General features: G+C 52.2%; 1 protein-coding gene across 1 annotated transcript in view; it reads right to left on the minus strand.

Annotated features, from left to right (window-relative positions):
• Positions 1-874: 874 nt before the first annotated feature.
• Rspo4 (R-spondin 4) overlaps positions 875-14,930 on the minus strand; it is a 37,620-nt gene continuing 23,564 nt past the window's right edge. The window contains exons 2-5 of the mRNA XM_021649274.2: positions 10,407-10,595; positions 9,678-9,818; positions 8,271-8,456; positions 875-5,245 (exon numbers count right to left, since the gene is read on the minus strand). Coding sequence (XP_021504949.1) covers positions 5,154-5,245; positions 8,271-8,456; positions 9,678-9,818; positions 10,407-10,595 — 608 coding nt within the window. The 3' untranslated portion in view covers positions 875-5,153. The remainder of the gene's footprint in view (positions 5,246-8,270; positions 8,457-9,677; positions 9,819-10,406; positions 10,596-14,930) is intronic.

Below are 14,930 nucleotides of genomic sequence, written 5' to 3' on the forward strand. Positions count from 1 at the left end.
ACTGTTATGCCACTGAGAGCGCTTCTTACACTGCCCCCTCCCCTAGCTCTGGATATTTCTGCTTTTCTTTTTTCTTTCCTTCTTTTTGATATTTCTGGTTTTCTTGAGTGTGATCGCATATGGGGTTAGAGGGAGAAGTTGTGGACCCAGGAACCCTTGATGCTTCACCTGTGGGCCAGTCTAAGTGAAAGGGAAACCAAGGCAGTGTCAGGGGCCAGAGGGACATGTGCATGGCTATTTTGGTGGACACTGTCAGCTGCCCTCTACAGTGTCTGGGCTGAGTCTTGCTCCTTTGAGGAAGGCAGTGAAAATGGAGACCCGTGTCGTCACAGATGTTCCTCTGTGAAAATAGCATCTGCGTGATGTGTCATGATTTGGGTTTCCTGTGGGAGGACCTGTTCCTCTCTCCTATGCTGTGAAAAGCAGGCCTCATTGTACAGGAAGAAAACAAGTAACAGAAAGAGTCATGGATGTCCCATAAGCCCCTGGGCTGGGGCTGGTCCTGGTCAGTACATGATGTAGCTGTGGTCAAGGGTTTTTTTTTTGTGTGCGTGTGTGTGCATGTGTGTGCGTGTGTGTGTGTGTGTGTGTTTCATGTTCCAACTCTACTACTTACTTTGAAGTCTTGGATTTCTTGTTTGTTTTAAAAAATTAATAAAAGTCACTAACAAGAGTTCTGGTGAGGATGAATTTAGTGTTCCATGTTAAATGGCGCCTCGCTTCTTGCTCCAGTGGTATGTTCAGTAAATCTTTATTGAATGAATAAAGAGACTATGTAACGAGCAGACCATTGTAGGCACACTGGTGTATCCAAAGCCTTTCTCACATATTACCGTGTTGGAACCTCACACTGACACCATGGACTCCTGGTGTCTACACTTCGGTGGACACTTGGTGTCTGTCCCCTTTCACAGATGAGACCGAGGGACAAGGAGCATGGGCTCTTGCCTGTGGCCCATAGCTGGGCAGGGTGGAGGCAGCATTTGTGACTTTGTCCTCAGTTTGCCCCAGGAGACAGCTGTGAACTCCTGTGAAACAACTCTTCCCCCAACCCAGAGCAGAAAACAGTGTTTAATCATGCTCATTCAGAGGGTCAGGAGCCCGGGCAGGGCAGGAGGGCAGCCTCCACTGGGAAGACTCCAAGCTGGGGGCAGGAGGAGCTGCTACCCATAGGGCTTCTCCCACTGCAGGCCGGGTTGTGTGTCTGTTCCTCCTCAAGGAGGAAGGCTGGTGGAAGCCCAGCACTGTGGGGTGGGCTGAGTGACGGAGACCCCAGACAGGAGCCGCAGCCTCAGAGTCGGGCCTGTGGTCCAGGATCCAGCAGCTTCTGAGGCTGGAAGTTGGGATGGGAACTGATCCTTGGGCCCTTTGTACAAACAATGACCTCCCTTCTAGTCTCAGCGGGCTCTCTGGGCCTGAAGAGATATTTTAACCAGTGGGCTGTGGATGGGTGTTTTGACCTTGCTCCCAGAATCTCCATTGCAAAAGACCTTTCCCACCATTGAAGGTATATAGGAGGGGGTCAGGTGAGTTGCTGTGGTCTCTATTGAATTAAAAGGACCAGAACACAGTGAAAAGGCTCTAGGCACCTAGAGCACTAAGTTAATACAGGGCACCATCGGTACCACCACTATTGTTTTTATTGTTAGGACGCACATTTCCAAGTCAGAAGGGTCCCACAGCATGGGTGGATTTGTCTTAAAACGACCTGGGATGTCCCCTGTCGTCGGGGGCTGGTGTCTGCAGGCGGGTCCTGGTGGCTCTCCTGGAATGTTGGACTGTCTTTTAAGTCAGCTTTCTGTTCTGGGCTTGGAATGGCTTGGGGCCTGGCTCTGGAGTCTTGACACTGTGTGCTGTGGTGAAGGCCACACTGAAGTCACTGTTCAGTTGAGGTGGGAGGCAGCCTCTCCCTGGTCCCCAGGACAACAATATGCCCCCAAGTTCAAGGGAGTGGGCAATGACCAGGCTGGCAGTTCCTGATTGAGTGACACCCTCTAGTGGCTGTGTGTGGGAATAACAGGCAGCCCAAGCTGAAGGGTCTGGTGGAGATGGGAAGAGAGTAGGACCAATCAGAAGACCTGGTCCAGGCCAGTAGGAATGGGGTAGGAGGAGCAAAGTGTCACTCTCTGCCACTAGAACATCACTGAGGGGCCACACAGCCTCACTGGCCATCTCCATGTGTCCATCCAGCTGTAGAGCAGTTTTCCAGCTCTGCTTGCAAGAGGCGTCCAGGTGATGCAGCTGATGGCAAGGAGCTTCCCTTACCAGGAAGGTGGGAGAGATGGACCACAAAAGCATAGTCAATAGGAGGAGGGTACATGCAGCTCCAGGTTATAGTGGAGGCTCCAGGGGAAATCTATAAACTATTTAAAAATATCCAGAGCCTTCAGTTAGCAAGTGTCAGGTCCTCCACCTCAGAGGGGAAGAACATAGGGAGATAATTGCAGGCCTGAGACCTTCCAGTCTCGTCCTGCATGGAATTTATGAGCCTCTATGGAATTTAGAGCCTCCACCGTCCAAGGGCTTGAATCTTAGCAGAAAACTCCAGACAGAACATGTCTGTATTCTCCATCTGTCCACAGACTCAGACCTTTGAGCTGTGTGGTCAGAGCTGGAGCCATGACCACCAATCCAGATCCTGGGCTTCTAGGCACCCTTCCCCTAGACTCATCCTAAATACCTTCTCCTGTCTCACTTGTTTCTCAGCTTGTTCATGATGTATAGGTCTGGTGTAGCAGCCTGAAGTCTGAAGCTTTGAAAAAAACAAAACCCTTAAAGCCCAGGACGTGGCTGGACGGTCAGATGTGGACAATGAACTGAGCCCAGCCTTGCCTCCTCTTCATTCATCAAAAGGAGTAATGGAAACCCAGAAAGGGCACGTGGCTTGGCCCAGACTCACAGCTGACAGCTCACAGGCTGGGCTTACACCAGGTTACCAGGAGCCCAGGCTACTCCCAGGAGTCAGTGAGCCTGTGCTCTTTCCAGTGGCTCCTGGGTTCCAAGAGGCCACAAGTACAACTGGAGGCTCAGGCTCTATCTAGTCCAGGAGCTTGAGGGGGTCTGGGACACAGCATCTTTTGCATCTGGCTGAAGCTCAGACAAGTGCTACCACACACACTCTCTCTCTGTGTATAGTAGCCAGAGGATAACCTCAGGTGTTGTTGCTCAGGTGCCAATACCTTTTTTTTTTCTTTCTTTTTTTAGACAAACTTCCTTAATGGCCTGGAGCTTGCCTCTTGGGCCAGGCTGACTGGCCAACAAGCCCAGGGTTGTTGCATTTGTGCGTCTCTGTCTTCCCAGTGCTGTGACACAGGGGCATGTCACCATGCCTGGCTTTTTCCATGTGGGTGCTGGGGATCAAATTCAGGTCCTACGCTTGCAAGGCAAGCATTTTAATGATGGTGTGCATGAGAGACCCCTTCTTACAAGGAACTGGGAAGCACTCTGGTGGAAATTCTGTCCCAGTCAGGCCCCATGAACCATGGCCCCTGTCAGCCGGATCACTCCAGGGGAAGCTGCCCCAGGAAGTTTACATTCTGCTACTATGAAACTCTGGGCACAGTGGTTCCTAACACCCTCTGATGCCCAAGAAATCCTCACGAGTTTCTTTCTTTTTATCTTTATCTTTAAAAAGTAGCCAGGAGTCTCAACACAAGAAAACAGTCCAGGGGAAGCTGGGCCCCTGGCCAGGCAAGCAGGGGATCCGGCTGTTCTTAGCGGGAGACCAGGGAGACCACTGCTACAGGTCAGGAGCAGTGCTGTGGATCCCCACCTGCTAAGTGTAGGGTGAATGTGAAGGTCATTGCCTGACAGGATGAGGTTACATCACATGGAGCTTCTCTCTTGCCTGTATCCTTTCCCAGTTACCCTTGGGCCCTAATGCAAAGACTTCTCCCAGCAACAATGGCAGTTTCTAGGCCAATGCCAAGGGTAAGGACAGACTTGCCAATTGGTTTGTGTACCTGACAGCTTTTCCCAGTGTCCTTCCTGTCTGGAGTTGGGGGTATCATAGAGTGTCCATGCAGGAGGTGGATAAGTGGGAGGCCAGCTGAACTGCTGACCCATCAATTTTCTCTACTGCTTCCCCAGACACCCTCAAGCTTCTTCACAGATGTGCTGTGCTGACTGAAGGCAGAGAATGCCTGCCCATTACTCCCTTAGACGTCAGTTTCTCTATGGGTATGATGGGCAGTGGGTAGCAGGGGGTGAATGGAGTGGGTGGGACCATCTCTAAGCTCCCCTTGACTTCAATAGCCTTTGGGACCATTGAGTAACAGGACTAACAGTCGCACCTGATCCTGTGCATAGGTCCCCGAAGGCTTTGGGAGGGTGGTCAGCTGGGGAAAAGTCATGGCACTCCAAAAGGGAGATGGATCAGGGATGGGGAGTGGGGTTGGGACTCAGGCTGTGTTGCAGGCACTTGTAAGGGGATTTGCTGGTGGGCTTGGGGCCACTTCTAGCTAAAGAGCCCCTAGTGGATCCTATACCACCATTCTGGACAAGGGGTGCAGGCTGGGCCTTGGGAGGTCCTGGAACCATTCCCGGTGGCCTCCTGGCAGAGGCACTGGCTGAGTGCTGCAGAATCGACCTTGAAGGAGTGGTCCTGGTGAGGGGTTCACAACGCAGATTGCAGGGCCTTTCTGGATAGAAGCAGGGCTCCCAGGGCCTGCCAAGTTGTACCTCAACCTATTCCTCCTAAATTGTAACTCTGCAAAGGTGGAGTCAGGACAGGGTCATAGAAAGATCTAGAAAAAAAAAGTTTGCTTTGAAGTCTAGAGAACCACATGGAGGACAGAGGCGCAGTTTCTCTCTCTCTCTCTCTCTCTCTCTCTCTCTCTCTCTCTGTCTCTCTCTCTCTCTCTCTCTCTCATGTCTGTTGGTGTATGGGGGTTGGACAGTGAAGAACAGAAAGTAAAACAGGAAAAAATGAAGAAAAAGGGACACGGAGAGAAGGAAAGGTCCAAAGAAGAAGAAACAAGGAAGTGAACTGAGGGGGGAGAGGAAAACAGAAAAGGATAAAATATAATGTCCAGACAGGAAGGGTAGCAAATGGAAAGAGTGAAGGGTGTGGGGAAAGAGCAGGGCAGGGGAGAAGGGAGGAGGCCGTAGTGGAAGCGCAGCAAGCCAAAGGCGTGAGCCAGAACTGGAGATGGTCATTGTGAGCCAGGCTGAGGTGGTCTGTGCTCCAACTTCCTGTCCTTGCGCTGGCGCCGATCCTTCCGGCTCTTCCGCCTGGGATTTCTCTCTGGAAGAGAACACAGGTTCCGGGGAGGTCCTGAGAGATGAAGGAACCCCAAGTAGCCCCAGCAGGTCCCATAGCTGGACTGCTGGACTCAAAGTCAGCCTGTTGTAAATTTGGGGCTGCAGGTGAAACTGTTGCAGACAGAATCCTCCTTGGTGATTCCTAGGGGGTCAGGAGGACTCTGACTCGAGGAGGGAGTGCCGGAAGTAAAGGTGGAGCTGGGCAACAGCCTGTAAAGATGGAAGGACCAGCACCTGTCAGGACTTAGGACGGCCTCATGGGGTCCCCATGTCCTCCTAACCATGTACTACCTAACTGTTAATAAGGTTTCTCTGCCGCCCAAGTCCCTGGCTACTCAGCCAGGCTCAGCCCTTACGAGCATCCCCGAAAGCCCAAGTCCCTTAAGTTTAGCTGCTGCTTGGCATGAGCCGGATGACCCGGAGAGTACGGAGAGCAAAAGCTACCATTTCTATCCCACTTGACAGGCAGGCGAAGCGGTTGGCCACAGCGGCTCCTGCAGTGCAGAGGGCTGGCTGCACATCCCGAACCCAGGTCTCATCTTGACCCTGGTGTGTCCCACCAACCCTGGAGGGACAGGCACATGCCCAGTGTGAACGGTGGCCAAAGACTGGCCAGCGGATTAACCTGCTCAGTGGCCTGGAGCTCCTGGAACCAGTTCTGACTTCCATTCAGAGAAGCTCATCTGGGCTGAGGCCGTCTGGTGACCAGTGGCCAGATGGCAGACGGTGTGGACAGAGTCCCAGCATGCTGTCTCTAGGAGACCTCAGTGTCCCCAGCAGGGTCCTCAGCTGGCTTCCCTCAGCAGCCCTGCTTGGCTCACTGTCATTAGCCCTGCCTGTGCCTCCCTGTAGTGGTCCTCGCTGCTGCTGCTTTGTGGGGACCTGCCTGCTCCCTGGGGCACTCCTCTTCCCAGCTGCTAGCTGCTATCATTGATTGACAGGAGGAAAGACTGAGGTGTGTCTGGAAGCCAGGCCAATCCTAAATTTTGAGTTTATAAGGTGAGGAGTCACCTGGGCCGTTTTCATACGCTCTTTCAAGGCAGTCTCCTGGGGAGTTGTGTGCTCTTGGAACTGATGACATCATCCAGCACTGCTTTCCAAGGACACAGAGCAGATAGGGGGAGACGTCAGAACCCTGTCACAGACAGGGCAAGAACTGTCTCTCCATGGCTAACTGTGCTCTCACAAGGAGCCAGGACGTCAGCATCTCCCTTTGCAGGGCAGATTCAGAATCACCCGTAGATCAGGCCGTCCACTTTTGGGGCTCCCCACCAAATCTAAATTCTTGGAGGCACCGTGCAGGCCACAAGGGAGGATGGAATCTGGGGACGTAGGAGAGCACTCCCTGAGAGGTCCTTGTCAGCTCTGAGGGCGGGGACTGGGAGAGATGAGTGATCTGTGTCCCCCACCTTCCCCTGTGCCAGCCCATCCACACCACCATGATCCTGCTCACCCAAGCAATCTCCCACCCACCCATACACCCTCCAACTCATCGAGTCATGGACTCACAGAACTACCTACCTTTCCATCGACCTGCCCACTCATCCCTGCACCCTCCAACCCACGTACCCACCAACCACTCACCCCTCTACTTACCCACCCACTCAACCTCTCACCTACCCGCCTGTCTGCCCACTCACTTACACAACCACCTACCCAGCCACTCACCCACCCACCCGTCCATCCTCCCTCCACCCACACGTGTACCCCTCCCACAAAGTTAACATCTGGGTCCTGTTCCAGAGCCAGAGATGGCGTGGCCCTCCTCGGAGACCACAGACTCCCCGCACACAAGTGCAGAAGGCACAGGGCTTTTCCCCTGGGATGTCAGTGCCATGATGTGATGTAACATGCCTGAAGATGGCTCTGTGAGGGGGAGCTCAGAGAAGCTCTCCGTGGAAGAGGAGCCTGAGCCAAGGCACATACGAGGAAGCTCTGCAGGCTTGTGGGAACTCATACTACGCACATGCCACTCCCAGAAGTCACCTCAGTGCCTGTACCACAGCTCCTGGTACCACCATCTGTGAAAGCACTTTCCTTGAGTCGTGGATGTCTAGTCTCATCTTCTAGGTCCCCCCACTCTTTGTCCCAACTGCCCATTGTATGTGTGGGTGGTGGTGGTTGTGGTGGGAAAACCCTAGATCAAATTCTGCCTCCTCTATGTCCCGGCTGTGTGTCTGTGTGCTCCGGCCCCAGGTCTTTCACTGTTGACTACAGTTTAGATTCTTCTTTGCCTACTGGTTAACATTTGGCTACCAAGATCACCTGATGGCTCTGTGACCCCGGGGCATGCCTCTCAAGCTCTGTGGGCCTCCATCTCCTGAAATGGGGTAATAACCACACCCACATCCTGGCCACTGGACGGATCAAAGGAGCCAGCAACTCTAGAAAACTCAGCACACCATGCTCATGCCAGTGCCATCTCCCTCACACTTCATGACCCATGCACTTTTCTCTCTTTTGCAGCTCTTCGTGGTCCCCATTGGAAATCTGTGGCCTGACGTGATCCAGTGGAGGGGTCTCTGTGGCATTAGTGGGGTGGTAGAGGCATAGCTGCCCACTCTACTGTTGTGTAGCGGACAGCATCGATTCCTCAGAGCTGAGATCTTTTTGCATCTGTGTGCCTAGGGTTGTACAGTGTTTCACTCCAATCTCTATGGCAACCGTGGCTCTCTGCATTCCTGGGATCTGTCTCTAACTGAGTCTGTATGTTGGGAAAGCAGCTCTCTTTTGTGTTGTAGATACCACACCCATACTCCCCATGCACTCCACTAGAAACAGCAGACCGTTCTGAAATCCTTACGGCATAGGGGTCTGGGTACCGCAGACCAGCCTTCCTACTATGTCTGGAACCCTTCCCTGGAAATACCCCGCAGGGTGATGCCTAACTCCCAGGAAGGGCTGGCAGGCAGAGGCCCTTGCAGACGCAACCTGTAGGGCTCTGTCCCTAGACGCTAGAAACCACCCCTGGCTCTTTCCCAGCATGGCCCCGTAGGCCTGGTGCTCACCTCCTGGGCAGGGCCTCTTTATAGGACACCTCCTGGACTCAGATAGCACTCGGCAACTCGCCAGCTCCTCCTGCGTGGCTGGGCCAGCCTCCCGCAGCCGAGTCTCCAGGCCCCAGCCCGAGCCACAGGTCTTCCCATTGTGTATGCAGGGACTCCAGCTGCCCCACGGGCTCGGCTCACACTCCTCTGCGGGTGAAGGGAGAGGCAGACAGGTGAGCCAGCTGGCAGTGTGTGCCCCTTGGATTCAAGGACCAGGGGCTTGAGGATACCATCTCCACCTGCAAGGGACTCAGTCCGTTGCTAGCAGCAGAGAACACACATAGAGACTGCTATCCACAGGGGCCTGAGAAGGGGCCAGTGAAGGCTGAGCCAGAAGCCACTGATGAGGAAGGCTTCCCAGAGGAGGTGACAGAGCTGAGTTGGGCCTCCCTGGCCAGCAGCATTTGAGAGCCATGTGGCTGGAATTCAGAAGGGTGTAGGAACTAGGGGCAGACATGAAGTAGCTGGCTGTTAAAAGGTCCTCAGGAGCAGAGTTCTAGCTTTGAATTTGACCATATGCCTTTGACCAACTATAGAAGGCCAAAGCCACCTAGTGCTGTTGTGAGGGAAAACAAGGACATGGACAGGAAGTCCTCAGAAAAGGGAATTTTAGACACATTCCTTTCATCTCGGAGTGGGAGGCAGCACCAAGCTCAGGGGACAGTGAATGTCCTGTCTTAGGTGCTGAGGCCTGGAGCAGGAACAGGTGTGTCTCCAAATCTCAGGAAGCTATGCTGCCACCACACAGTGGATCCACCAGGTAAGTCAAGACTGAGTACCTTCTGTGAGACCCAGGGCTGCAGGTACAGAAGGGCAGCTGCATATAAGAGACAGCCACCTGCCCCAAGAATGCAACACGTTGAGGTATTACACAGGAAGGCAGGGTGCTTTGTACGACTCTGGAGGGCACAGAAGCTAAAGTGTGAAGACAAAGACCTCAGCCATCTCCTGGGATCCCCGTCTCTCACATTCCTGGGGTCACAGTGAGTGCCCACTGTGCCTGGCTTTTACGTGGGTGCGGGGATCCAAACTTGCACAGCAAGCCCTTTTCTCATACAGTCACTTGCCTGGCCCCATGTAGTTACTTTGTGAAAGTCTTCAGAAAAGCCCTGGGACACACTTGGAGTGACTTTCTTGAGATGGCTGCAGGTAACACTGTTTCTTGTTGCTTTGTTGGTGAGAACACCCTTGGTAACAAAAGCAATGCCAGAGTTGGTGGCACAGTATCCATGATCCTGATGGTTACCCTGGTACTAGAGCCCTGAAGATTCTCTGTGTACCAACAGGCCGCTAAGGGTGCCCATTAACAGCTTTCAGGTCTCCTGCCCTTTCCCCAAGGCCGGGACAGGTGGCCAGGGCATCACTTACCCTGGCACTCCTGGGTACTCTGGTGGATCAATGTGCCTGGTGGACAGGTGGGCAGGCACTTCCCTTTGTAGAGGTGAAACCGCCGTTTGCACCGGATACAGAAGTCCTGGCTGAAACAGCTCTCGCAGGTGGCCCCACATTCTGTAACAGAGCCAGGGACACCACACGTAAGCTGCCTGTGATGGGGCCTCACGGGTCTTCCTGAGGTGGGAAGATCTCTGTGCAGCCCCAAGCGCTAGATCACTGGATCAGAATATGGCATCTTGTCAGCAGCCCAGACTTGGCCACTGTTGTTGAGTACCGGAAGCAATACACTGAAAGTCGCATAGTAAATCTGGGTTGGGAGTGAGGTTCCTTCACCCTTTACCCCTAAGACTCAGAGATTAGTGATTTTTCCTAGGTCACAGTGAACACAGAGAACAGGTCAGGGCTACCTTTCATACTGGAGCTAGATGCAGGTGAGGCGAATAACGTGCTGGAGGCCGTACGGAACCCAGACAGAGGTGAAGGCTCCATGTCTTGTTTGTGCTGAGACCTGCTGGTGTTCCCTTACAGCTGACAGTATCAGGGAGGAGAGAGGCGACCTGGCTGAGGGCTGCAGGGCCGGCTGGAACCAGCAAGCTTGGGGTTGGGCATGGTCCTGCTTTCCCCCGGGGCATGTTCTGGGAAATGGTGGGATACTGGGCAGCCCGACCCAAACTTGCCTACAATGTGGGAGGAGACACGTACTCTTGCACCTGTTGGCCTCCTGGCCACGAATCCCAAAGAAGCCGAGGGGACAGTCGTGTACACACTTGCCGTACTGACGGATACCTTCCCGGCGGATGAACAGGAAGAGCCTCTGCTGGCAGGTGGAACAGCCGTTCTCTTCCGAGCATATGACACAGCCGGTGCAGTTGCCTCCCAGACCAATGCCTGCTGCAGCCAGACCAGGTGGGAGAGAGAGAGCCAAGTCACATATGTGAGCTACTTGAGTGGACTCATCAGGCTATTTATTAGCTGGATGCAGTAGAAGGCCACGTTTCCAAGCACTCTTGACTACTAGATATCATGTGATCAAAATTTGGCCAATGGAACATAAAAGTAGGCATTTAGAGTCTGCTGATATGAGAGAAATTAATGTCTGCTTTTCTCGGCTACTGTTACACAGCTTTTCATAAGAGCACATTTGCTCTTCAATAAAGCAGTATTTGTGTGTGTGTATGTGTGTGCGCATGTGCATACGCTCATGTCTTTGGGCGAGACCATCACCTTCCTTCTCGGTTTCTGAATCCCAGTCCCCACTGTCACCATCACAAAAGCTCCTGCCACTGTCAGGTTCAGACAGTCAAGGGGAGGAAGTAGGAAGCAGGCTGCAAGACTGGGGAGAAGGTGAGCAAGCCTCTGGAGTGGGGTCAGATGCTCTCTGCCAAGGCTCGCAGGCAGATCTTTGCCAAATCAGGTGGGGCTAGCCTTCATGCCCCAGCCCTGCCACCAGGCTTTTCTTGTATCTCTCTGAGTGGAGAAGGGGGCCTGGAAGACTGGAGCAGAAAGGGGCAGCAGACTTCATGGCAGGCATGAGGAGCTTGCAGCCAGGGATCCCACGGAAGAGCCAGGTCCTAGGGTCTGGTTGTATCTTGCAGAGGCATGTGCCAGGAGAGAGGGAAGAACTGTGTAGACCACTGGGGACAGGATGCTGGAAGAGTCGGAATCACTAAGCAGAATTCACTTTTGCAGGGTCACCAAGAAAGGGCATGGAAGCTGCCCAGAGGACATTAAATTGCTCTGTTTTTTAAAAATATTTTTAATTTTTATTAATTACAGTTCATTCACATTGTATTTCCCCTGTAGCTCCCTCCTCCCCTCCCAACCCCACCCTCCTTCCCCCTTCTCCACCCGTGTGCCTCCCCAAATCCACTGATAGGAGAGGTCTTCCTCCCCTTCCTTCTGATCCTACTCTATCAGCTCTCATCAGGAGTGGCAGCATTGTCTTCCTCTGTGGCCTAGTAAGGCTGCTCTCCTCTCATGGGGAGGTGATCAAAGAACAGGCCAATCGGTTCATGTCAGAGATAGTCCCTGTTCCCGTTACTATGGAATCCACTTGGACACTGAACTGCCATGGGCTACATCTGTGCAGGGGTTCTAGGTTATCTCTATGAATGGTCCTTGGTTGGATTATCAGTCTCAGAAAAGACCCTTGTGCCCATATTTTTTTTTTTTTTTTGTTCTGTTGCTCTCCTTGTGGAGCTCCTGTCCCCTCCATGTCTTACTATCTCTCCCTTATGCTGGAGAGGATGTGGAGAAAGGGGAACCCTACTCCACTGCTGGTGGAAATGTAAACTTGTACAACCATTTTAGAAACCAATCTGGCACTTTCTTCGACAATTAGGAATAGTGCTTCTTCAAGATCCAACTATAGCACTCCTAGGTGGATATCCAAAAGATGCCCAGGTATACGACAAAGACATTTGCTTAGCCATGTTCATAGCACCTTTATTCGTAATAGCCAGAAGCTGTAAACAGCACAGATGCCCCTCAGTTGAGGAATGGATACAGAAATTGTGGTACTTTTACACAATGGAATACTACTCAGCAATAAAAAACAAGGAAATCATTAAATTTGCAGGCAGATAATTGGAACTGGAAAAGATCATCCTAAGTGAGGTATCCCAGAAGCAGAAAGACACACAAGATATATATTCACTTATAAGTGGAGATTAGGTATATAATATAGGATAAACATACTAAAACCTGTACATCTAAAGAAACTAATCAAGAAGGAGGACTCTGGCTAATATGCTCAATCCCCATTCAGAAAGGCAAAGAGGATGGACATCAGAAGAGAGAGAAAACAGGGAACAGGACAGGAGCCTACCACAGAGGGCCTCTGAAAGGCTCTACCCTGCAGGGTATCAGAGCAGATGCTGAGACTTATAGCCAAACTTTGGGTGGAGTGCAGGGAATCTTATGAAAAAATATTTATATGCCTCATCAAGCTGGGCAGTGAATGAGCTGGTTACTCACCCTAGCCCACCTGGATACAGGGCTCCAGGAGGAGGACATTCTTGGTTCTCCAGCTCCCAGCCCTTCTGCTCCCATTAGAGTGTATCTTCCCCACGGAGGCACATCTGGTGAGGTTCAAGGACCTCCTAGAGTAGAGACCAGGGGCCACCTTTCCTCCTGTCAGCAGACAGCAGTCCTCTCAAAACCTGGATGGCATCCCATGCCTGGCACACAGTGAGGGACCGTGGGAACGCCTGTGGTCTCTGCCCCTCTCTCCTAGCTCCCTAACCAGAAACCTGAGGGCCTTCCACCTTGCCACCCATTTCTGTGGCTGACGCCCAGGAGCTGACTGATGTGGGTGGCCCTCATAGGGTCACACCGTAGCAGATGTGCACCTTGTGACACAGCCCCGTGTCACAGGCGCAGGCAAGGGGGCCAGGGCCCTCGATGCTCTTGCTTAGGAAGAGAATATGCAGTGGGACAGGAGAGTAAAAACTTGGCACCTCCGAAAGTGTGAAGCCATGAGAGAGCCCCAGGCAAGAGAGAGAGAGAGAGAGAGAGAGAGAGCGCCAGAGCCACTCACCCAGCAAAACCTGCTCAATTTGAACGACGCCAAGAACAGACAGGAATGAGAGGAGAGGAAACTCCTCCTGCTAGGTGTGTAAATCCTGGATGATGTTAGCATCCAGTCAATTTGAAGATGTGCCTTCTCACCCCCAGCATCTGAGCCTCACTCCAGAACGGCTGTGTGATTGGTTATGATGTTGACGCAGGACAGACAAACAAAACAAAACAAAACAAAACAAAACCAAAAAACAGGGAAGGGAAAAGGGACCCCCTCTGTGGTCTGGCTGAGGACTCATCCGTGGAGGAGCATTAGTCTCAGTGTAATCAACAGCATCCACTTGAGGCCTTCTCTTCTTCCAAATGGAAACGTGAAATTTTCTAGAGCCTCCTTGTGAAGCTCCAGTGGCTCATGGTTTTGCTTTATCAGATTATAATTCTACCCAAGAGACACTCCAGAATCTTAGTGATCAAAAAAAGGGCTAAACATAGGGACGAGTTGGGTACCTTACGAGCAGGGACTAGGGAGATGGTTTAATGGACAAAAGCATTTGCTGTCAAGGCACGGGAACCTAATTCAAATCCTCAGCACCCACAGAAAAACCATGGCTGGCCATTCAGCTCCAGCATTGAGGGGTAGAGACAGGCAGATCCCAGGAGCTGTCCAGCCAACCTAGCCAACAGTGAGCTCCAGGTGCAATGAGAGGTCCTGCCTTGAAAAGACAAAATGGAAGGTAATCGAAAGGTAATAGAGGAAGATACTCTGATGTTCTCTTCTGCCCTCTGAATGGATGTGCATTACACACACACACACACACACGGGCCACAGAGGGACAGAGTGGCAAAGCAGTGGATTTTCAGTAGCTCTCAAAGTCCTTTCTTTATATTGTCACCATCAGGACACTTCAGTGTGACTCTTTTTTGAGAAACCCTACTCCTCCAATGCTCTTGGGTATGTCATATTGTTTCCCCGAGTGACCTTGAATTTTTAATAAACTCCACTTCATCCCAGATTACCCTGAAACACTTTTCTGCGTTGAAGCCAGGGGTCCCTTTTTATCTGAGTTGAGACTAAGGGAACTTCTTAGCCACCAGTGGTGATTGTTCCTCTATCCCACAATAGCTGACAGGAACAACTCTAGGGGAGGCGAGCTTTACCTGAGCCCAAAGTTTCAAAGCAGTTCCGTCCATGATGGCAGAGAAAGAATGGTGGAGCAGAGCAGCTCGTGGCTGTGAGAGCATGTGGTAAAGGTGTTGGCATCCCAGTGGCCCAGGAAGCACGGAGGGAGACAGGAAGTTGGGCTAAGGACAATCTTCAGAGACTACCTTTAGTAGTCTCCACTAGTCCTCCCAGGCAGGCCCCTCTTTCTAACAAACAGGTCTGCAGCTCTCAGGACAGTTTCTCCAGCTATGGAACAGCTTTCAAAGTACCAAGCTATGAGAGACATTTCAGATTCAAATCATTACAGGAGGTCTAGGACAGGGCCTGAGAATCTCCTTCTCTATCTGCTGGCAGGTGACCTGTCAGCAGACCTCTCTTGGGAAACCACAAGGCCAAGAAAGTGTTGCATATCTGTGCCAAGAGACCTCGACAGAGATGTTTACTGCAGCGGGGCTTAATGGCACACAGTCACAAAGGAGAACCCGCTGCGGGAGGGAGAGATGAACACGTGGTGGTGGCGTCATACGCACAGCCACACCACACAC

This window comes from Meriones unguiculatus, chromosome 4 (assembly GCF_030254825.1).
Source record: "Meriones unguiculatus strain TT.TT164.6M chromosome 4, Bangor_MerUng_6.1, whole genome shotgun sequence".
Taxonomy (NCBI): Eukaryota; Metazoa; Chordata; class Mammalia; order Rodentia; family Muridae; genus Meriones; species Meriones unguiculatus.